This window comes from Hyla sarda, chromosome 4 (assembly GCF_029499605.1).
Source record: "Hyla sarda isolate aHylSar1 chromosome 4, aHylSar1.hap1, whole genome shotgun sequence".
Lineage (NCBI taxonomy): Eukaryota > Metazoa > Chordata > Amphibia > Anura > Hylidae > Hyla > Hyla sarda.
This window is the reverse complement of record NC_079192.1, coordinates 417,714,176-417,739,275: the sequence shown is the minus strand read 5'-3', so window position 1 is coordinate 417,739,275 and position 25,100 is coordinate 417,714,176. Positions and strand designations below refer to the sequence as shown.

At 45.4% G+C, this 25,100-nt stretch overlaps 1 protein-coding gene across 1 annotated transcript; it reads right to left on the bottom strand.

The window, feature by feature from the left end:
- Positions 1-1,197: 1,197 nt before the first annotated feature.
- On the bottom strand, positions 1,198-15,157 carry SLC25A18 (solute carrier family 25 member 18). The gene is made up of 10 exons (XM_056517907.1): positions 14,213-15,157; positions 13,392-13,457; positions 13,156-13,278; positions 10,176-10,231; positions 7,851-7,941; positions 7,629-7,747; positions 7,397-7,535; positions 6,769-6,923; positions 2,674-2,749; positions 1,198-2,585 (listed from the first exon to the last, which is right to left on the bottom strand). The coding sequence occupies exons 1-10, from the start codon at positions 14,431-14,433 to the stop codon at positions 2,438-2,440; spliced, it is 1,194 nt and encodes a 397-aa protein (XP_056373882.1). The 5' UTR covers positions 14,434-15,157; the 3' UTR covers positions 1,198-2,437.
- Between the last annotated feature and the right edge of the window lie 9,943 nt (positions 15,158-25,100).

The following is a 25,100-nucleotide window of genomic DNA, read 5'->3' as shown; positions in this document are numbered from 1 at the left end:
GGGACCCCCAATCTCTGCAGCGCCACCCCACCGCCATCACTACAGAGCAAACTGTCTCTTTGCATGATGATGAGGGGATGGAGCATTGTGACATCACAGCCCTGCACCCCTCCCATAGACTTGTATTAAGGGGGTGGGGTGTGATGTCACAATTCTCCGTCCCCTGCATCGCTCCGTCATTACGCACAGAGCCAGTTTGCTCTGTAGTGATAGCGGTGGGGGTGGTGCTGCAGAGATCGGGGGTCCTCAGCAGTGGGACCCCCGCAATCAGACATCTTATCCCCTATCCTTTGGATTAGGGATAAGGTGTCTGGGGCAGAGTACCCCTTTAAGGTCAGTCTCACAGCTGTAATAACTTCTATCTGCCTCTAGAGGTCACACTGACAGCCACGGGTGACTGATACTGCAGTAACCTCACTCAGTCAGTAGGGGGTGCTACATGAACGTCATTATCACAGTCGCTTGTGGTGAGTGTCCACCTGCAGTAACCTCAATCTGCCACTAGTAGGTGCTCCTGCTACACATACTAAGGCAGTAGTCTCACAGCTGTAGTAACTTCTAGCTACCACTAATGGACCTGAGACTGACACAATGCAGTAACCTCAATTGGCCACTAGATGGTGCAGCTCCTACACGAGTGCTATGGTCAGTTTTACAGTAACTACTCTCTGCCACTAGAGGTCACACTAATGGACGGTTACAGGCGACTGACACTGCAGTAACCTCAATCAGGCAGTAGGTGGTGCTGCTGCTACATGAATGTGATTAACATTCTCCCAGATTCACCACAAGCGACTGACAGTGCAGTAACTTCAATTTACCACTAGATGTCACTAATGGACCAATACATTTATCAGACAATCACTGCAGTAACCTCAATCGGCCTCTAGATGTTGCTACACGAGTGCTAAGGTAAAAGCCTCACAGCTGTAGGAATGAGCGACACTGCAATTACCTCAATCCGTCAGTAGATGGTGCTGCTGCTGCTGCTGCATGAATAACGTGATAGTCTCAGATGTAGTAACATCTATTTGCCACCAGATGTCACATTGAATAGAAATTCGAATGCCACACTGCAGTAACCAGCTCTGCCACTAGATGGTGCTGCTTCTACCAAAACAATACACTGTTTACCAAAGTCAAAGAGCTGCAGTAACCCAAGTCTGCCACCAGATGCCGCACAAATACATTCTGCAGAATAGAAAGGCTGTTTAATGTAAATTCTACGTGGATTATAGGAATTTGTGTATTTATATGTCGCCTACAGATTCCGCAGCCCTTAATATAATCTGCACCTGTAGGGGGCAGTGTACACCTGGAGACAAGTACTCAGCAATATACAGCAATGACATTTATACGAAGCAGCGGCTGCGTCTACTTGAAAATTTTACTTGAATCTCGTATAAAAACCTAAAAAAAACACTGTAAAAAAGGAGACAAAACACATACTGGACCCCAATCATCAGTCTCTGCTCCATTAATACTGTTCTATACAGTTGCAGCCAGAGCAGCACTCACAATTCTGCTGTTTTCCTGTTCTATTGGAGGCTGCTCGACTCTCATCGCTGCCCCCTGCTGGTTAAATATGTATCCGCCGCACAGTGTGTTGCATTGGGGGATGTGTAGTGTTTGCAGCCGATACAGGACGGGAATTTGTGCATTATGTAGGATTGTGATTGCAGCTCCGGATGTAACTGGAATAGATGGAGCGGCGTCACAACCCATAATGCACTGCTTTGTAGACAACAGGGCCCTGCAGATACTACATCTTCACAATGCACTGCAGCACTTACAATGTTAGGGTGCCTCCAGCTGTTGCAAAACTACAACTCCCAGCATGCCCGGACAGCCGAAGGCTGTCCGGGCATGCTGGGAGGTGTAGTTTTGCAACAGCTGGAGGCACTCTGTTTGGGAAACAGTTCTCTAAGCAACAGCAGAAGGTAAGTGCGGGAGGCAGTCCTGGCATGCTGGGGGTTGTAGTTTTGCAACAGCAGGAGGCACACTGGTTGGGAAACACTGGTATAGACACTCCAGCAGGGGGCAGCAGTGACACGGGAGCCCATTACAAAGTGATGAGTGCAGCTCTGGAGGTAACCGGAGTATAAGACGCAGTGTAACCCAGTACAGGTTAAATAAAGTATGTTCAGTAATAGGAGGCTCAACCTATAGATCCTGGTGCTACGGGCATCTCCCAAGCGGGCATTTGTGTACGAGACGCCTCACAATGGGCGCAGCTCTGGACTACGCAGAGACACAAAAAAAAAATGTATTTCATTTTTGAATGTTTAGAGTGCAGTAACCCTCCCGTCCTCCGGGGGCAGCAGCCGGACAAACTTCTTGGATTTTTATCCTAGAGGAAAATCCTGTTCGGGGAGTTGAGATTGTTCTTCCCCGGACAGTTTCCGCACCTCGGGGGTCCTCCTTTATGGCCGCCTCCTTACAGTAACTTAAAATGGCCCAAGATGTATTCTCCGATGCCAATAAAATAGACGACTTGGGCGATACCAAAGAGAGGAGCGATGACCAGCGCCCGGCACCAGGCCCCTTTCATGAAAGCTGCGGGACCCTCATTGCGCCAAATTTTACTGTAAAAAAAAATAAATAAAAAAAAAATTCAGAGATCAAGTCTACAACTCAAATAAGTGGTCACCGGAAATGTAGCTATGTCCTCACCTGGCGCAGTCCACGATCCCATTGTAAGTGTCCTCTCCGAGGCCTTTCTTCAAGGTCTGGATCCGAGTCTTCAACACTAAAATGAGACATAAGGACAACAGTAAGCCTAAAAATGACTATTTTATGTTATTTTACGTTATTTTAAAATAATAATCGACGTGTTTCTCTCCTGCTGAAGTTCATCAGGGGACGTATGACAGGAGCATACAAATAAACCCAATTGGACAACATGATGATAAAAAAAAAAAATAATAAAATACATCGAACAACCATGCTCAGAAAAATAAAAACTTTATCTGTTCTGTCTCTCGAAAATGCCTGTCTGCTTTTAACCCCTTAAAGGGGTACTCCGGTGGAAAACATTTTTTTTTAATCAACTGGTGCCAGAAAGTTAAAACAGATTTGTAAATTACTTCTATTTAAAAATCTTTATCCTTCCAGTACTATTACTAGAATTAGTGGCTGTATATTACACAGAAAGTTCCTTTCTTTTTGGATTTCTTTTTTTTTCTGTCCACAGTGCTCTCTGCTGACACCTTTGGCCATATCAGGAACTGTCCAGAGCAGGAGAGGTTTGCGCTGAAGATTTGCTCCTGCTCTCAACAGTTCCTGATACGGACAAAGGTGTCAGCAGAGAGCACTGTGGACAGAAAAAAAAAAGAAATCCAAAAAGAAAGGAACTTTCTCTGTAATATACAGCTGCTAATAAGTACTGGAAAGATGAAGATTTTTTAATAGAAGTAATTTACAAATCTGTTTAACTTTCTGGCACCAGTTGATTAAAAAAGAAAAAAAAAAGTTTTCCACCAGAGTACCCCTTTAAGGACACAGGGCATACCTGTACGTCCTGAGTCCTGTCCCTTTCTATCATAGCGGGTCGGGCCCAGCCTCTAACAACGGCTGGGACCCATCGCTATTAACCATTTAGACGCGGTGTTAAAAGTTGATCACCACGTCTAAAGTGAGAGTAAACTACCCCAGGGCTAGCTCAGTGGGCTGTTCGGGTCCGCCGTGGCGAAATCGGTGTCCTGAACAGATGGAGCACCCAAGGAGGGCCCCTTACCTTCCTCCTGCGTGTCCGATCGCCAAATGACTGCTCCGAGCCTGAGATCCAGGCATGACCAGTCAAGCGGCAGAATCATTGATTAATGGGTTTCCTATGGGTGTGTGCAGTGTTATAGCCCACTATGGGATAACAATGATCAGTATAAGAGAGCAGTGTGTGCAGTGTTATAGCCCCCTATGGGATAACAATGATCAGTATAAGAGATCAGTGTGTGCAGTGTTATAGCCCACTATGGGATAACAATGATCAGTATAAGAGATCAGTGTGTGCAGTGTTATTGTCCCCTATGGGATAACAATGATCAGTATAAGAGAGCAGTGTGTGCAGTGTTATAGCCCCCTATGGGATAACAATGATCAGTATAAGAGAGCAGTGTGTGCAGTGTTATAGCCCACTATGGGATAACAATGATCAGTATAAGAGATCAGTGTGTGCAGTGTTATAGCCCCCTATGGGATAACAATGATCAGTATAAGAGATCAGTGTGTGCAGTGTTATAGTCTCCTCTGGGATAACAATGATCAATATAAGAGATCAGTGTGTGCAGTGTTATTGTCCCCTATGGGATAACAATGATCAGTATAAGAGATCAGTGTGTGCAGTGTTATAGTCTCCTCTGGGATAACAATGATCAATATAAGAGATCAGTGTGTGCAGTGTTATTGTCCGCTATGGGATAACAATGATCAGTATAAGAGATCAGTGTGTGCAGTGTTATAGTCTCCTATGGGATAACAATGATCAGTATAAGAGATCAGTGTGTGTAGTGTTATAGGTCCCTATGGGATAACAATGATCAATATAAGAGATCAGTGTGTGCAGTGTTATTGTCCCCTATGGGATAACAATGATCAGTATAAGAGATCAGTGTGTGCAGTGTTAGTCTCCTCTGGGATAACAATGATCAATATAAGAGATCAGTGTGTGCAGTGTTATTGTCCCCTATGGGATAACAATGATCAGTATAAGAGATCAGTGTGTGCAGTGTTATAGTCTCCTATGGGATAACAATGATCAATATAAGAGATCAGTGTGTGCAGTGTTATAGGTCCCTATGGCATAACAATGATCAGTATAAGAGATCAGTGTGTGCAGTGTTATAGCCCCCTATGGTATAACAATGATCAGTATAAGAGATCAGTGTGTGCAGTGTTATTGTCCCCTATGGGATAACAATGATCAGTATAAGAGATCAGTGTGTGCAGTGTTATAGTCTCCTATGGGATAACAATGATCAGTATAAGAGATCAGTGTGTGTAGTGTTATAGGTCCCTATGGCATAACAATGATCAGTATAAGAGATCAGTGTGTGCAGTGTTATAGCCCCCTATGGGATAACAATGATCAGTATAAGAGATCAGTGTGTGCAGTGTTATTGTCCTCTATGGGATAACAATGATCAGTATAAGAGATCAGTGTGTGCAGTGTTATTGTCCTCTATGGGATAACAATGATCAGTATAAGAGATCAGTGTGTGCAGTGTTATTGTCCCCTATGGGAGCTATAACACTGCAAAAAAAAAAAAAGTTAATTAAGATTATTTAAACCCTTCCCTAATAAAGGTTTGAATCACCCCCCTTTTCCTATTTAAAAAAAAAAAGTGTTAATAAAAATAAACATATATGGTATCGCCGCGTGCGGAAATGTCCGAATTATAAAAATATATAATTAATTAATCCGCACGGTCAATGGCGTACGTACAAAAAAATTCCAAAGTCCAAAATAGTGTTTTTTTTGGTCACTTTTTATGTCATGGAAAAATGAATAAAAAGCTATCAAAAAGTCCGATCAATACAAAAATGGTACCGATAAAAACGTCAGATCATGGCGTAAAAAATAAGCCCTCATACCGCCCCGTACACGGAAAAATAAAAAAGTTATAGGGGTCAGAAGATGACAATATTAAATGTTTTAATTTTCCTGCATGTAGTTATGATTTTTTCCAGAAGTCCGACAAAATCACCTATATAAGTAGGGGATCATTTTAATCGTATGGACCTACAGAATAATGATAAGGTGTCATTTTTACCGAAATATGCACTGCGTAGAAACGGAAGCCCCCAAAAGTTACAAAATGGTGTTTTTTCTTCAATTTTGTCGCACAATGATTTTTTTTCTCAGTTTCATTGTAGATTTTGGGGTAAAATGTCTGATGTCATTACAAAGTAGAATTGGTGGCGCAAAAAATAAGCCATCGTATGGATTTTTAGGTGAAAAATTGAAAGAGTTATGATTTTTGAAACGAAAGTGCAAAAACAGAAAAACACTGAGTCCTTAAGGGGTTAAGGAAAAATGCATCGGAATAAGATTTTTAAACAACATAAAATAGTGTTGTTGTTTTTTTTTGTGTCACTGTTGTGCAGTTGGGGGTCAGCATTTGACATATTGTTGGACTGATACCAAAAATCAGTATTTTATCTGTTATTTTAAAATCATATTCCGACATGTTTTCCCTCCAACAAGTGATTGAGTTCATCAAGGGACACATGAAATAATCTTACAGGACTAATAAACCCAAGTGGAAAACATGGCATAATTAAAAAGTAAAAACTCCCATTATCTGTTCTGTTTCCCCTGAAAAAGTCTGTCATCTTTTAAGTAGAAATGTGTTGGGATATAATTTTGAAATAGAAGGAATATATTTTAGGGTTACATGTGTCCACTTGGGATCAGTATTTGACATATTGTGTGTATCTGATATTACCTGTTGCAAACAATTGCGCCACAATTGGTTTTAATTTTGTCTTTTGCAGAAAATGTTACCTTTTATTTCTGGAAAAGCCCTTAAATAGGTCGTATTTAACATTAATGCAGGTCATGTAAGACTGAGTTCATTAGGTTTAGGAATCCAAAAAGAAAAAAAAAAAAAAACGGCACCTCCAAGGGGCACCAATCGGACCCCCACAACACCATCCTGACGTGATTTAAAATGGATTAACCCTTTAAATGCAAAGATCGCCATAAGATCACTATAAGTTTACTGGGTTTCTTTGTGCCATCCTGCAACTTAAGTAGATATATCCTCTTACCATCCAGAGGCGTAACCGCGACAGCCGCCACAGAGCCAGCGAAGCATCCGGCTATGAACGAATGGTAAAACGGAGCCTTCACCTGCGGAGACTTTTGCCCGAGTTTGTTAATGTTGGCGAAAAGCGGAAAATAGATGATGGAGAACGGGACGTCCCTGCAGAGGAGATAAGATACTTATATGGCAGAAATCCGATCATCTGGCACAAGCACGCCCCTTTGGCGATATCATATTAAAGGGGTACTCCGCCCCTAGACATCTTATCCGCTATCTCTGCTGTGGTATCCCAGACATTCGATGCACGGAGTGAACTTCGCTCTGTGCCCGATGACTGGTAATGCAGGGCGGAGGCTCGTGACATCACGGCCACGCCCCCTCAATGCAAGCCTATGGGAGGGGGCGTGATGGTCGTCACGCCCCCTCCCATAGACATGCATTGAGGGGGCGTGACCGTGATGTCACGAGCGGGGCGTGGCGTCACGAGCCTCTGTCGCTGCACCCGATGCTCTAAAAGAACGCCAGGTGCAACTGGGAGATCACGGGGGTCCCCAGCAGTGGATAGGGGATAAGATGTCTACGGGCGGAGTACCCCTTTAAGGTGTGGAAACACTTCTCTTATTCATCCTTGCCTGAGCAGTGTGGCCCCCAGACCCTTGTAGACCCCGGATATCCCCTTGGTGCGGAGAAGGTCTCGGGCGATCAGTAGGGCGGACGGTCTCTGGGTGGTGGCGGCTGCCGTCCCCTCTCCTGCTAATACTTTCTGAGAGCCTGAAGGAAAAAATGGCGGAATACCCCTTTAAATCAGGGACAATGAATATGCAAGACAAACGACAGAGACATTAGATCAATGAGATCAATGACCAAGGCGTCCGGCATCCTGCAGCTGGATCTTCAGCATCTCCATGGGCGACGTCACCACCACCTGACAGGTCCCCGCACCGCAACCGGCCAACATCTCCCGCACCAGGGTCAGCTCCTTCCTGAAGAGAAAGGGGGGCGAATGATATTGTCCAACACAATGGGGAACGTTACAGCCAAGACCAACCCCCATTATTACAAGAGATTCATACAAGACGGACATACCCCTCCCGGGACAAAATATTCCGGAAGAAGTCATTGGCTGCCAGTTTGATGGCCTTCTCTGGAGTGACCAGGGTGAGATTAACAGCGGCCCCTGTAATAGGAGAAGAGGATAATCTACAGGGCACCATATACCGAAATACATGTATAACTACTATAATACTGCCCCTATATACAAGAATATAACTACTATAATACTGCTCCTATATACAAGAATATAACTACTATAATACTGCTCCTATATACAAGAATATATCTACTATAATACTGCTCCTATATACAAGAATATAACTACTATAATACTGCTCCTATATACAAGAATATAACTACTATAATACTGCTCCTATATACAAGAATATATCTACTATAATACTGCTCCTATATACAAGAATATAACTACTATAATACTGCTCCTATATACAAGAATATAACTACTATAATACTGCTCCTATATACAAGAATATATCTACTATAATACTGCTCCTATATACAAGAATATAACTACTATAATACTGCTCCTATATACAAGAATATAACTACTATAATACTGCTCCTATATACAAGAATATATCTACTATAATACTGCTCCTATATACAAGAATATAACTACTATAATACTGCTCCTATATACAAGAATATAACTACTATAATACTGCTCCTATATACAAGAATATAACTACTATAATACTGCCCCTATATACAATAATATACTACTATAATACTGCCTTCTATATACAAGAATATAACTACAATAATACTGCTCCTATATACAAGAATATAACTACTATAATACTGCTCCTATATACAAGAATATAACTACTATAATACTGCTCCTATATACAAGAATATAACTACTATAATACTGTCTCCTATATACAGGAATATAACTACTATAATACTGTCTCCTATATACAAGAATATAACTACTATAATACTTCTCCTATATACAAGAATATAACTACTATAATACTGTCTCCTATATACAAGAATATATCTACTATAATACTGTTCCTATATACAAGAATATAACTACTATAATACTGCCTCTATATACAAGAATATAACTACCATAATACTGCCCCTATATACAAGAATATAACTACTATAATACTGCTTCTATATACAAGAATATAACTACTATAATACTGCTCCTATATACAAGAATATAACTACTATAATACTGCCCATATATACAAGAATATAACTACTATAATACTGCTCCTAAATACAAGAATATAACTACTATAATACTACCTCCTATATACAAGAATATGACTAATATAATACTGCCTCCTATATACAAGAATATAACTACTATAATACTGCCTCCTATATACAAGAATATAACTACTATAATACTGCTCCTATATACAAGAATATAACTACTATAATACCGCCCCCTATATACAAGAATATAACTACTTTAATACCGCCCCCTATACACAAGAATATAACTACTATAATACTGCCCCTATATACAAGAATATAACTACTATAATACTGCCTTCTATATACAAGAATATAACTACTAAAATACTGCTCCTATATACAGGAATATAACTACTATAATACTGCTCCTATATACAAGAACATAACTACTATAATACTGTCTCCTATATACAAGGATATAACTACTATAATACTGCTCCTATATACAAGAATATAGCTACTATAATACTGCCTTCTATATACAAGAATATAACTCCTATAATACTGCCCCTATATAAAAGAATATAACTACTAAAATACTGCCCCTATGTATGATTGGGGGAGAGAGGTTAAAGGGCATCTGCAGCGGTATGACACTTATCCCCTATCCACAGGATAGGGGATAAGTGTTTGATTGCGGGGGGGTCCGACCGCTGGGACCCCCCACGATCTCCCTAACGGGGCGCCGGCATTAGTGCTCATAGTGAGCGCTAAGGCGCGTAGCGTCGACCTAGAGGTCGATGGTGACGCCCCGTCTCCTCCCCGTCCCCATACAGTTCTATGGGGGAGGCACGAACGCTGCCTCTCCGCCTCTCCCATAGAGATGTATGGAGGAGACGTGCCGGCTGCAACGTCATGCTGCGGCCGGCACGCCCCCTGCACGGCACAGCCGCGGCCCTGTACAGGAGATCACAGGGGGTCCCAGCGGTCGGACCCCCCGCGATCAAACACTTGTCCCCTATCCTGTGTATAGGGGATAAGTGTCATACTGCTGCAGATGCTCTTTAAGGCGGCCCTGAAGCTCTTATAGAAGGTAATGGGCGCAGGGTTTAGGGGGGGGGTGTATATATATATATATATGGCGGTATAAACTCTTCAGGGAGGATTCTTGGTTCTCACCTCGGTACATTCCAAAGAATCCCTCTGATCTTACGGTCTTTATCAGACAGTCATACCTGAGGACAAATACATAGAGGTGTAAGGTGGCTGACCGAACGCCATTCAGGATCTGTGCACAGCTGGGTGATAGCACTATGTGCACTGTAATGGTGGACAGTAATAGTCATGTGGTCTCTATTACCCAGAATAGATCACAATTTCATTTCCAAGTAACATTTAGATTTCAAAGTGAAATCTTCTAATCCCCTGAGGCTCAGATTCTTCTCGTATCTGATGTTTTGCCTCGTGGATATGAAATAACGTGCGGTGCGACCGGTTCCTAATAAGACCGACTACCGCAACGTCACCGCCCAGGAGATATGGCTGCAGGTGACAGGTGACCTTTATCAGCTTTATTATAACCATATAAACCCAAAGGGGGCTCCTCCTGTGCTGCACCAGTCGGTATCTACCCTCCGTGCCCTTGATCTGCCCATGTCCTACACCTATCACCGCCATCCCCCAGACTCCTCCTGTGCTGCCCCCTTACCCATTACTTCCCACATGTCACCACCACCACCATTCCCTCATCATTCCTAACCCATCACTATTATTTACAGGACACAACAAACCTCCTCCACCTCCCTTATCCCATCCTGACATTTCAATTTTGAGCTGCACTTCTCTAGAACGTTCTCCCCTCAGACTGCTCTCCACCTCCTCTATCCCTTCCTGACATTCCCATTTTCTCCTGTGCTGCACCTCCCCCTCCTCTAGAACGTTCTCCCCTCAGACTGCTCTCCTCCTCCTCTACCCCATCCTAACATTCCCATCTTCTCCCGTGCTGCACCTCTCCTCTAGAACGTTCTCCGCTCAGACCGCTCTCTTCCACTTCCTCTACTCCTTCCTGACATTCCCGTCTTCTCATGTGCTGCACCTCTCTCTCCTCTAGAATGTTCTCCCCTCAGACTGCTCTCCACCTCCTCTACCCCATCCTGACATTCCCATCTTCTCCGGTGCTGCAATTCTCCTCAAGAATGTTCTCCCCTCAGACTGCTCTCCTCCTTCTCCTCTATCCCATCCTGACATTCCCATCTTCTCCCATACTGCACTTCTCTAGAATGTTCTCCCCTCAGACTGCTCTCCTCCACCTCCACCCCTTCCTGACATTTCCGGCTTCTCCCGTGCTGCACCTCTCCCTCCTCTAGAACGTTTTCTCCTAAGACTGCTCTCCTCCTCTATCCCTTCCTGACATTCCCATCTTCTCCGGTGCTGCACTTCTCCTCTAGAACGTTCTCCCCTCAGACTGCTCTCCTCCTCTATCCCTTCCTGACATTCCCGTCTTCTCCCGTGCTGCACCTCTCCCTCCTCTAGAACCTTCTCCCCTCAGACTGCTCTCCTCCTCCACCTCCACCCCTTCCTGACATTTCCGTCTTCTCCCGTGCTGCACCTCTCCCTCCTCTAGAACGTTCTCCCCTCAGACTGCTCTCTTCCTCCTCTACCCCATCCTGACATTCCCCTCTTCTCCGGTGCTGCACTTCTCCTCTAGAACGTTCTCCCCTCAGACTGCTCTCCTCCTCCACCCCATCCTGACATTCCCATCTTCTCCCGTGCTGCACCTCTCCCTCCTCTAGAACGTTCTCCCCTCAGACTGCTCTCCTCCTCCTCTATCCCTTCCTGACATTCCCGTCTTCTCCCGTGCTGCACCTCTCCCTCCTCTAGAACGTTCTCCCCTCCGACTGCTCTCCTCCTCCACCACCCCTTCCTGACATTCCCATCTTCTCCCGTGCTGCACCTCTCCCTCCTCTAGAACGTTCTCCCCTCAGACTGCTCTCCTCCTCCTCCACCTCTTCCTGACATTCCCATCTTCTCCCGTGCTGCACCTCTGCCTCCTCTAGAACGCTCTCCTCTCAGACTGCTCTCCTCCTCCACCTCTTCCTGACATTCCCATCTTCTCCCGTGCTGCACCTCTCCCTCCTCTAGAACGTTCTCCCCTCAGACTGCTCTCCTCCTCCTCTATCCCTTCCTGACATTCCCGTCTTCTCTCGTGCTGCACCTCTCCCTCCTCTAGAACGTTCTCCCCTCAGACTGCTCTCCTCCTCCACCCCATCCTGACATTTCCATCTTCTCCCGTGCTGCACCTCTCCCTCCTCTAGAACGTTCTCCCCTCCGACTGCTCTCCTCCTCCACCCCATCCTGACATTCCCATCTTCTCCCGTGCTGCACCTCTCCCTCCTCTAGAACGTTCTCTCCTCAGACTGCTCTCCTCCTCCTCCACCTCTTCCTGACATTCCCATCTTCTCCCGTGCTGCACCTCTCCCTCCTCTAGAACGTTCTCCCCACAGACTGCTCTCCTCCTCCTCTATCCCATCCTGACATTTCCATCTTCTCCCGTGCTGCACCTCTCCCTCCTCTAGAACGTTCTCCCCTCCGACTGCTCTCCTCCTCCACCCCATCCTGACATTCCCATCTTCTCCCGTGCTGCACCTCTCCCTCCTCTAGAACGTTCTCCCCTCAGACTGCTCTCCTCCTCCTCTATCCCATCCTGACATTCCCATCTTCTCCCGTGCTGCACCTCTCCCTCCTCTAGAACGTTCTCCCCACAGACTGCTCTCCTCCTCCTCTATCCCATCCTGACATTCCCATCTTCTCCCGTGCTGCACTTCTCCTCTAGAACGTTCTCCCCTCCTACATCTAATCTGTATCATCAGAGACCCCCGCAGTACCCCGCTCCCTGGCACACGTAAGGCTCTGAGTGATTGTTGGCACAGGCCGCTGCAGGGGTGCGGTTACCAGGCGCTCTAGATTTTGTAACATTTTTAGATGAGGATGAATCATTTCCCCGGGGTGGAGGATGGGCAGACGCAGTATTTCCCATACAGGAATTTAGAACGTTGCCAGTTTGTGAAGAAAATGGTCCCGAAACCAACATTAGTGGGGCTGGGGGGGTGATGTGATGGCGGGCACCCGGTCTGATGGCACAATAATAGTCTTTGCTTACATGCCCCGGTAGACGCCCTGGCCCTGCTGGTTCTGTAGTCGGGTCTTGGCCAGATCTATGGGGAACACGCAGGTGACTCCCACCAGTCCGGCGATGCCCCCATTGATCAGTTTCGCCGGTAAGCTGAAATACAGAGAGAATCCAATGTCACCATATACGTACCAGATATATGCCCCCCCCCCCCCCCCCCAAGTGACGACCCCAATTCCCAAACTTGACCCCATAACTGCACTGACCTGATCTTTTCAGCCATTTGTGTCCTTAGGTGATCTCCTTTGTTAGCTGCAGTTCCGGTGGTTGGCCTAAAGAGGGCGAGAGAGAGAGAGAGGGAAGACAAAAAAACCCAAGGTGCAATTATTTCATGTAGTGGTGGTTTAGGCTTAAAAAAAAATAATAAAAATTCTAGGGTGCAGTACTACATTACTGCCTGCAGGTGGTGCGGTTTACACTGGACACCTACAGGTAGTTCTGGGTATTACAATTAGAATGAAAAATGACTAGATGTTGCATTAAAGGGGTAAAACTCTTTTTTTAAATCAACTGGTGCCAGAAAGTTAAACAGGCTTGTAAATTACTTCTATTAAAAAATTCTTAATCCTTCCAGCACTTATCAGCGGCTGTACACTACAGAAGAAATTATTTTCTTTTTGGATTTCTTTTCAGTGCTCTCTGTTGACACCTCTGTCCATTTTGGGAACTGTCCAGAGTAGGAGAAAATCCCCATAGCAAACATATATGCTGCTCTGGACAGTTCCTAAAATGGACAGAGATGTCAGCAGAGAGCACTGTGGTCGGGAAAGAAATCCAAAAAGAAAATCTTTTTTTCTGTAGTATACAGCTGCTAATAAGTACTGGAAGGATTAAGAATTTTTAATAGAAATAAATTTACAAAATAATTTACAAATACTCCACTGGAGTACCCCTTTAATGAAGTGGTCTCAGAACTGTGGACCTGCAGATGATGCAAAACTACAACTCCCAGCATGCCCGGACAGCCGTTGGCTGTCCGGGCATGCTGGGAGTTGTAGTTTTGCAACACCACATACGGCAGACTTACCTCCCAGGGATACAGATGTATCTGAGCCCCTCGGTGTCCGGGATGTCAGTGAAATCCTCAGTTCTCGCAATGTTTAACCACATGTGATCACCGCAAACAGCTCTGTATACACAGCGTGGCCCTTTCATCCCTCCACGGGGCCGGCCAATCACAGGGACCGCTGCCAGAGACATACCTGCCAAATATCCCATAAACACCCCCCACACACACCAGGGACCCATGTCCGTCACCCCGGTGGACTTCTGTCCCCATAACCTGGGACATGACACAGATCACGAGATGACACTGAGGAAATAGGTACTGGAGGGTGTATCACACAGGCAGGACTTAGATACAAAGCTCAGGAGACACCATTACGCATAACAGGCTTAGATACACAGATCAACGGAGAGAATGACACATGACCAAATGAGATACGCAGCTTAGAAGACTATATGACACATGATAGGATTAGATACAGGGGCTCAGCAGACAGTATCACAAATAATAGGATTAGATACACAGCACTGAAGACCGTATCACAAGAGAGGCTCAGATACACAGTTCAGAAGACCATATGGGATAGTCGTAAATACACAGCTCTGAAGCCCGTATCACGCTTAAGAGGCTCAGATACACAGCTCAGCAGTATCACACAATAGGATACACATGAGAGGCTCAGATACACAGCTCTAAAGACTGTATCACACGAGAGGCTCAGATACAGTTTTGAAGACTATATCATACATAAAAGGCTCGGAAACACAGTTCTGAAAACTGTATCACACGAGAGGCTCAGATACACAGCTCTGCTGACCGTATGACATGAGAGGCTCAGATACAAAGCTCAGCAGTATCACACGATAGGATGGGATACACAGCTCAGTAGATAGCATCACACATGGTGGATTAGATACACAGCTCAGCAGGCAGTATCACACGTGGATTAGATACACAGCTCAGCAGGCAGTATCACACATGATGGACTAGATACACAGCTCAGCAGGCAGTATCACACATGATGCATTAGATACACAGCTCAGCAGGCAGTATCACACATGATGGATTAGATACACAGCTCAGCAGGCAGTATCACACATGATGGATTAGATACACAGCTCAGCAGGCAGTATCACACATGATGGATTAGATACACAGCTCAGCAGGCAGTATCACACATGATGGATTAGATACACAGCTCAGAAGGCAGTATCACACATGATGGATTAGATACACAGCTCAGAAGGCAGTATCACACATGATGGATTAGATACACAGCTCAGCAGGCAGTATCACACATGATGGATTAGATACACAGCTCAGCAGGCAGTATCACACATGATGGACTAGATACACAGCTCAGCAGGCAGTATCACACATGATGGATTAGATACACAGCTCAGCAGGCAGTATGACACATGATGGATTAGATACACAGCTCAGCAGGCAGTATCACACATGATGGATTAGATACACAGCTCAGCAGGCAGTATCACACATGATGGACTAGATACACAGCTCAGCAGGCAGTATGACACATGATGGATTAGATACACAGCTCAGCAGGCAGTATCACACATGATGGATTAGATACACAGCTCAGCAGGCAGTATTCCACATGATGGATTAAATACACAGCTCAGCAGGCAGTATCACACATGATGGATTAGATACACAGCTCAGCAGGCAGTATCACACATGATGGATTAGATACACAGCTCAGCAGGCAGTATCACACATGATGGATTAGATACACAGCTCAGCAGGCAGTATCACACATGATGGATTAGATACACAGCTCAGCAGGCAGTATCACACATTATGGATTAGATACACAGCTCAGCAGGCAGTATTCCACATGATGGATTAGATACACAGCTCAGCAGGCAGTATCACACATGATGGATTAGATACACAGCTCAGCAGGCAGTATCACACATGGATTAGATACACAGCTCAGCAGGCAATATCATACATGGATTAGATACACAGCTCAGCAGGCAGTATCCCACATGGATTAGATACACAGCTCAGCAGGCAGTATCACACATGATGGACTAGATACACAGCTCAGCAGGCAGTATGACACATGATGGATTAGATACACAGCTCAGAAGGCAGTATCACACATGATGGATTAGATACACAGCTCAGCAGGCAGTATCACACATGATGGATTAGATACACAGCTCAGCAGGCAGTATGACACATGACAGGTTTATGTATTATTTATTCACATCCCTGTGCCCTGAGTTCCCATAGATAAACACCTGAAGGGGTTAATGTGCTGCGGCCCCCCGTCATGTGAGGGGCCCCTCAGATATAACAGAGGACAGCAGAGCAGACCCCGCTACCATGGTGACCTTTGATGCTCTGCCCATCGCCATGGAGACACTTTGGCTGCAGTGTAAACCTAAATCTAGGCCAGGCCTGAGGCCTTTGTCACTACTGAATCAATGGCGGCCGAGTCCTGTATCGTGCGGCTCTGAGGACGCAGTGATCTCTCCGATATGGCGGCTCCATCGGTCGCGTGATCACATGATCATTTGCAGTTATGCGGCTTTGCTTGGAATCCTATTGCTCAACGCCATTGTTTGATGGGTCTCAGCATTGTTGTCTCCGCGCCCCTTTTATTAATCATTACACGGACGCTTCCTCGCACAGTCCTTATGACGGTACTATAACAATATAACTTTATTCGTATATCAGACGATAGGACATTACAATATGTCAGTAGTGCAGCCTCAGGCTTTGGTATAAAGTGTCTGATCTTGTGGGGTATTCCAGTCAAGACCACTGTGTGACCCTACAGCTAGCGTTGCCATCTGATCGGTATTTTAGCGGCACAGCCGGTATTTTCAGCCGGTATTTTGGCCACCCTGATGGTATTTTTATATTAAAAATACCGGCTATGCAATGGCCGATATTTATCCAACCAATCCTCCAACTCCTGGAATGTTGCACCATATACTATACCAGTGTTTCCCAACCAGAGCGCCTCCAGCTGTTGCAAAACTACAACTCCCAGCATGCCCGGACAGCCAATGGCTGTCCGGGCATGCTGGGAGTTGTAGTTTTGCAACAGCTGCAGGCACCTGGTTGGTAAACACTGACCTATACTATATACTACTATAAAGTCCAGCATGCTGGGAGTTGTAGTTTTGCAACAGCTGGATGGACCCCTGGTTGGTAAACACTGACCTATACTATATACTACTATAGAGGCCAACATGCTGGGAGTTGTAGTTTTGCAACAGCTGGAGGCACCCCTAGGCAGGAAACACTGACCAATACTACTATATGGTCCAACATGCTGGGAGTTGTAGTTTTGCAACAGCTGGAGGCACCCCTGGTTGGGAAACACTGACCTATACTATATACTACTATAGAGGCCAACATGCTGGGAGTTGTAGTTTTGCAACAGCTGGAGGCACCCCTAGGCAGGAAACACTGACCAATACTACTATATGGTCCAACATGCTGGGAGTTGTAGTTTTGCAACAGCTGGAGGCACCCCTGGTTGGGAAACACTGACCTATACTATATACTACTATAGAGTCCAACATGCTGGGAGTTGTAGTTTTGCAACAGCTGGAAGCACCCCAGGTTGGGAAACACTGACCTATACTATATAATCCAGAATGCTGGGAGTTGTAGTTTTGCAACAGCTGGAGGCACCCCTGGTTGGGAAACACTGACCTATACTATGTACCATTATATAGTTCAACATGCTGGGAGTTGTAGTTTTCGTTTCGGGCAGCTGCTGTGCCACAGGCTGTATCAGGGCATGCTGGGAGTTGTAGTTAGTAATTAACTGCAACTCCCAAATTTATTTAAAAAAAAAAGCAATGAAAGTGTCAGATCAAAGCAAAAATGGTCCTGTTAAAAAAAGACAGATTGGGGCGCAAAAATTACCCTCATATAGGCCCAGTAGAAGGAGAAATAAAAAAAAGTTATAGGGGTCAGAATAGGACAAAATTTCCCCCGTATATGTGCATCCTGTGATGTCACGCATATATAATTAATCATGCGAATTAGCGTGGCCGGTAATTTTTTTTTGCAAGAAAGGTGGCGACCCTACCTACAGCTGCCTGACAACTGTCCTAAATACAGCTGGAAAATGGCGTTTCCTTAAATCTGCGTCCCAGTATCCTCTGCCATTAGATTCCTAGGCCAGTAGTGTCACCATATAAGTAAATTGTAGTGCGAGTAAGTGGTTGCCATGACGAATACCCCACAAGAGCAGGACTGTCAGGCAAGCACCCTAAATCTGGGACTGTCCCTTTGGTTCCAGGATGGTGGTTGGGAGGCCTGTCGTGGTATCATGTAGGGTCCCACAGTGGTCTCCGTGACTGGAGTTCTGACCCCGATCTGTATGCACCTCCATGTTCAGGCATACCTGCCCCCACATTCACCCGGGCAAAATGTAGATATTGAGGTGGATTGTGGCTTAGATATAATAAACCGATCTCCAAAATGCCATCAGAATCTGTCAGTAGTGCAGCCTCAGGCTTTGGCATAAAAAGTGCCTCTGACTGTTTTTGTTGGGTATTCCAGTCAAGGAGACCAATGTGTGACTTTACAGTAGACCTCTTAGCTGTCCTGGTTCCAGCAGGACAATTGCGGATTTAAAGGGGTACTTCACGCTGACATCTTATCCCCTATCCTTTGGATAGGGGATAAGATGCCTGATTGTGGGGGTCCCGCCGCTGGGGCCCCCCGTGATCTTGCACGCAGCACCCTGTTAGACCCAGTCCCGGAGCATGTTCGCTCCAGGTCGGATTACTGGCGATCACGGGGGCCGGAGCATTGTGACGTCACGGCCCCGCCCCACTGTGACGTCACGCTCCGCCCCCTAAATGCAAGCCTATGTGAGGGGGTGTGACAGCTGCTTTTGTACTGAACGCTGGGTGTGGGCTGCGGGTGATTGTGACATCACGGCCACACCCCTCATGACATCACGACACTCCCCCTCTATGCCATGCCCCCTCCCATAGACTTGCATTGAGGGGGTGTGACGTGACCTCACGACCCCTCCAGCCCACACCCAGCGTTCAGAACAAAATGTTCTGAATGCTGGGGTAGTGGAGTGCCTCTTTAGGGAAGGGGAGGGGCATGATGGCAGTCCCGCCCCTTCATATAAATATGAATGGAGGGGGCGGGGTGTTACTGCACGAGGGGGTGAGGCGGACACAAACATGGCCTGGGACATGGGGGGGATTGTTTTGGGGGATATAGGGGATATGTCTATCAGCGGAGTACCCCTTTAGTGGGAGCGGAATCTGCGTTTTGAAAGCGCTGAAACTACGTAAAAAACTGCTAAAAGTCCAAAGTCGGCTTTTCAGAGAGGAATTTGAGGGGGGAATAGCAGAAATTCTGCCGTGTGAACAAAGCCTAAAAAAAATGAAAAATAAGAGGCCCCCCCCCAATATGGAGCTGACAATCCAATGCATCAGATGCCTCAAACTTATTTCCTGATGCGCAATTCGTTTAGATGCAAATTATCATGTAAAACATTTTTAAAAAGTAACGTTTTTTACATTCCTTACCTTGATACTTTTTTTGCTGCAGAGTTTGTGACTTTCACATCGAAGTCTGGTGATAAAGGAAACAAAACGTTAGCGGAGGCAACTTGGATGTCCGGCGTGTGCTGCACAGCCTGGGGGTGTCCGCCTATGTAGCAGAGCCGGTTTGGGATCAGGTCACTCACCAGGTATTATACAGCGTGTGGCCCCTGCTCTCCACTCCTATAGAAGGAGCCGGGATTCCCTTGTGCAGGACTCAGGGCTGGGTCTCTGGGAGGGACAGGAAGAGCAGGAGGAGGAGGAAAGAAACAATGCAGACTCCAAAGTGCTCGTCAGGGACACCAACACAGGTGAAGAGGTAAGTGCTCCCTCCAGACATGGGGGTAAGTGCCCAGAATGTCTCACATTGTTCTCAGCACTTCCAGGACAGTATTGGTGAACAATGATCAATGAGAAGTCTCCTGAGATCAGGGGCCACACCGGAGCCGGGTACTACAGCTCCTACAACCAGCCGGGCGACAACCTAATCTCATCACAGGAGACTACGGTCACAGGACAATACGGCAAAGTCCACAAACAACTATTTAGGCAAATGAGCAATAATCCTAGGAATGGCCCATTCTTCTGCTCAGTTACACCCCCTGCTGAGAAATAACTGCAACGGTGCAAGGAACAACAGCGCAGAGCTCAGAGCTGATCAGAAAAGAATACTGCCTCCTATATACAAGAATATAACTACTATAATACTGCTCCTATATACAAGAATATAATTACTATAATACTGCCTCCTATATACAAGAATATAACTACTATAATACTGCTCCTATATACAAGAATATAATTACTATAATACTGCCTCCTATATACAAGAATATAACTACTATAATACTGCTCCTATATACAAGAATATAACTACTATAATACTGCTCCTATATACAAGAATATAATTACTATAATACTGCCTCCTATATACAAGAATATAACTACTATAATACTGCCTCCTATATACAAGAATATAACTACTATAATACTACTCCTATATACAAGAATATATCTACTATAATACTGCCTCCTATATACAAGAATATAACTACTATAATACTGCTCCTATATACAAGAATATATCTACTATAATACTGCCTCCTATATACAAGAATATAACTACTATAATACTGCTCCTACATACAAGAATATAACTACTATAATACTGCTCCTATATACAAGAATATAACTACTATAATACTGCTCCTATATACAAGAATATAACTACTATAATACTGCTCCTACATACAAGAATATAACTACTATAATACTGCTCCTACATACAAGAATATAACTACTATAATACTGCTCCTACATACAAGAATATAACTACTATAATACTGATCCTATATACAAGAATATAACTACTATAATACTGCCCCTATATACAAGAATATAACTACTATAATACTGCTTCAATATACAAGAATATAACTACTATAATACTGCTCCTATATACAAGAATATAACTACTATAATACTGCTTCAATATACAAGAATATAACTACTATAATACTGCTTCAATATACAAGAATATAACGCCTATAATACTGCCTCCTATATACAAGAATATAACTACTATAATACTGCCCCCTATATACAAGAATATAACTACTATAATACTGCCCCCTATATACAAGAATATAACTACTATAATACTGCCCCCTATATACAAGAATATAACTACTATAATACTGCCTCCTATATACAAGAATATAACTACTATAATACTGCCTCCTATATACAAGAATATAACTACTATAATACTGCCTCCTATATACAAGAATATAACTACTATAATACTGCTCCTATATACAAGAATATAACTACTATAATATTGCCCCCTATATACAAGAATATAACTACTATAATACTGCTCCTATATACAAGAATATAACTACTATAATACTGCTCCTATATACAAGAATATAACTACTATAATACTGCCCCTATATACAAGAATATAACTACTATAATACTGCCCCTATATACAAGAATATAACTACTATAATACTGCCCCTATATACAAGAATATAACTACTATAATACTGCTCCTATATACAAGAATATAACTACTATAATACTGCTCCTATATACAAGAATATAACTACTATAATACTGCTCCTATATACAAGAATATAACTACTATAATACTGCTCCTATATACAAGAATATAACTACTATAATACTGCTCCTATATACAAGAATATAACTACTATAATACTGCTCCTATATACAAGAATATAACTACTATAATACTGCTCCTATATACAAGAATATAACTACTATAATACTGCTCCTATATACAAGAATATAACTACTATAATACTGCTCCTATATACAAGAATATAACTACTATAATACTGCTCCTATATACAAGAATATAACTACTATAATACTGCCCCCTATATACAAGAATATAACTACTATAATACTGCTCCTATATACAAGAATATAACTACTATAATACTGCTCCTATATACAAGAATATGACTACTAATACTGCTCCTATATACAAGAATATGACTGTCTCCTTTAAGGGGTTAAATGAGGATGCGCTGGAGTCTTGTGTATAAGTCACCACACCCACCGCCACCCCATGCTCCCGTTACATAACTCCCAAAGCTCAGGTACTGGGGGGTACTGTATGACATATATAGAGATACACATCATATATAACATATACCAGATATGTGAACAGTTTTGATTGGTCGGAGTCTGGAAGTCAAAAGTTTATTTTAAAGTGACAGGGACATGTTAATCCATAGTCCTGCGCGCCTCCAGCTGTTGCAAAACTAAAACTCCAAGCATGTTCGGTGGTCCACCCCAGGTGACACTGAGTAAGGGGGGGGGGGGGGGAGGGGGTTTCGGGGTCTTTGGGGTACAAGCAGCAGATAATGTGGGCGGTTTGGACGGGGATCCAGCCTGCACGATACCTCGGGGATACAGGACACGTGAAGTGCGCAGACTAAAGATAGTTATAGAAGTAAAGAAATCCCGGCACTCACTTGATTCAGATGTCAGTCTGAGAAAGGCTTTGGCCGAAACGCGTCATTTGTGACAATTTTTGATTTGCATCTGTTTGAATAAAACACAATACAATTGACAAAAGAATAAAGTGAGTGCCGGGATTTATTTACTTTTCCAGTATCCAGCTTTCCATGAGCACCACCACGGACCTGAGTGCCGACCCATCCCGCCTGGTTTTGTAAAGATAGTTTTAGGCTGTGGTCTACGCTAGGAGCAGGGAGTGACTTCTGCCCTGGTCCAGCTGCTATTGCTATTTTTGTTTTTTATATACTTTCTACTAGGGAAGACTGCTGCCCACCTGTGGGTGGAGGGGGTGGACTGCTGCCCACCTGTGGGTGGACTGCTGCCCACCTGTGGGTGGACTGCTGCCCACCTGTGGGTGGACTGCTGCCCACCTGTGGGTGGACTGCTGCCCACCTGTGGGTGGACTGCTGCCCACCTGTGGGTGGACTGCTGCCCACCTGTGGGTGGACTGCTGCCCACCAGTGGGTGGACTGCTGCCCACCAGTGGGTGGACTGCTGCCCACCAAGTGGGTGGACTGCTGCCCACCAGTGGGTGGACTGCTGCCCACCAGTGGGTGGACTGCTGCCCACCAGTGGGTGGACTGCTGCCCACCAGTGGGTGGACTGCTGCCCACCAGTGGGTGGACTGCTGCCCACCAGTGGGTGGACTGCTGCCCACCTGTGGGTGGACTGCTGCCCACCTGTGGGTGGACTGCTGCCCACCTGTGGGTGGACTGCTGCCCACCTGTGGGTGGACTGCTGCCCACCTGTGGGTGGACTGCTGCCCACCTGTGGGTCGACTGCTGCCCACCTGTGGGTGGACTGCTGCCCACCTGTGGGTGGACTGCTGCCCACCTGTGGGTGGACTGCTGCCCACCTGTGGGTGGACTGCTGCCCACCTGTGGGTGTGACTGCTGCCCACCTGTGGGTGGACTGCTGCCCACCTGTGGGTGGACTGCTGCCCACCTGTGGGTGGACTGCTGCCCACCTGTGGGTGGACTGCTGCCTACCTGTGGGTGGACTGCTGCCTACCTGTGGGTGGACTGCTGCCTACCTGTGGGTGGACTGCTGCCTACCTGTGGGTGGACTGCTGCCTACCTGTGGGTGGACTGCTGCCTACCTGTGGGTGGACTGCTGCCTACCTGTGGGTGGACTGCTGCCTACCTGTGGGTGGACTGCTGCCTACCTGTGGGTGGACTGCTGCCTACCTGTGGGTGGACTGCTGCCTACCTGTGGGTGGACTGCTGCCTACCTGTGGGTGGACTGCTGCCTACCTGTGGGTGGAGGGGGTGGACTGCTGCCTACCTGTGGGTGGAGGGGGTGGACTGCTGCCTACCTGTGGGTGGAGGGGGGTGGACTGCTGCCTACCTGTGGGTGGAGGGGGTGGACTGCGCCTACCTGTGGGTGGAGGGGGTGGACTGCTGCCTACCTGTGGGTGGAGGGGGTGGACTGCTGCCTACCTGTGGGTGGAGGGGGTGGACTGTACCTACCTGTGGGTGGAGGGTGGACTACTGCCTACTTGTGGGTGTGGGGTGGACTACTGCCTTCCTGTGGGTGGGTAGGGGGTGGACTACTGCCATCAGGGGGGGGGGGGGGGAGGACTACAGCCTACTTGCGGGTGGGGGGAGTTGGAACTGTCTACTTGTGGATGGACTACTGCATTTTTGTGTGTGTGTGTGTGTGTGTGGGGGGGGGGTGTCAATACTGGAGGGAGTTAATGGCTACTTGAGGGAAAGGGGGGGAGGGATATTGGATCTGACCCAGGTGCCAGTTAATCTAGGTGCGCCCTTTGCTCTTCCCTTCAGCCAATAGAGGTTATTAGAGGGTCCTGACTGAGGTCTGAAAATATACATACCCTTTATATAACTTGGAGGGGTCCTAGGCTTTGGACAATTCTTATAAAGTGTCCCCCTAGCTGGGATTCTAAGACTTGACTTGCACAGTAAGCTTTCCAGCAGCTCCCCCAAAGGGAAAACTAAGTATTACATGCTGCCCATTCACACCAGTGCATTGTTTGTGTAATCCAAGCAGGTAAGGTCCTCCAGAGAGGAAGACGCTCTTTACAGCATTCTTAGAAAGCGGATGACAACATTCCCACCATGACCCAACCCCCACGCCTGGCCCGCCCCCAAGAACGAATAAACCTTATTACCCAAAACAAATAAAATTCCACAAAAATAAGTCTTATTCAAAGTTGCCTAAAGTGTTTATTCTAATATTCTGTACAAAATAACTCATACGACAGTGAATACCATCTATCCGTCACGTCCTTCTCTTTCTTCACGGCATCAAAATAAAAATAAAGAACA

What these genes read in the sequence shown, in the direction of transcription:
- SLC25A18 (XM_056517907.1), bottom strand. Translation starts at nt 14,433, where the DNA reads ATGGGTCCCTGGTGTGTGTGGGGGGTGTTTATGGGATATTTGGCAGGT. An exon ending in AATATTTTGTCCCGGGAGGG is followed by an intron (nt 7,748 to 7,850) that starts GTATGTCCGTCT and finishes CTTTCTCTTCAG; the next exon opens with GAAGGAGCTGACCCTGGTGC. An exon ending in GGGATCGTGGACTGCGCCAG is followed by an intron (nt 2,586 to 2,673) that starts GTGAGGACATAG and finishes TTTTTTTTACAG; the next exon opens with TAAAATTTGGCGCAATGAGG.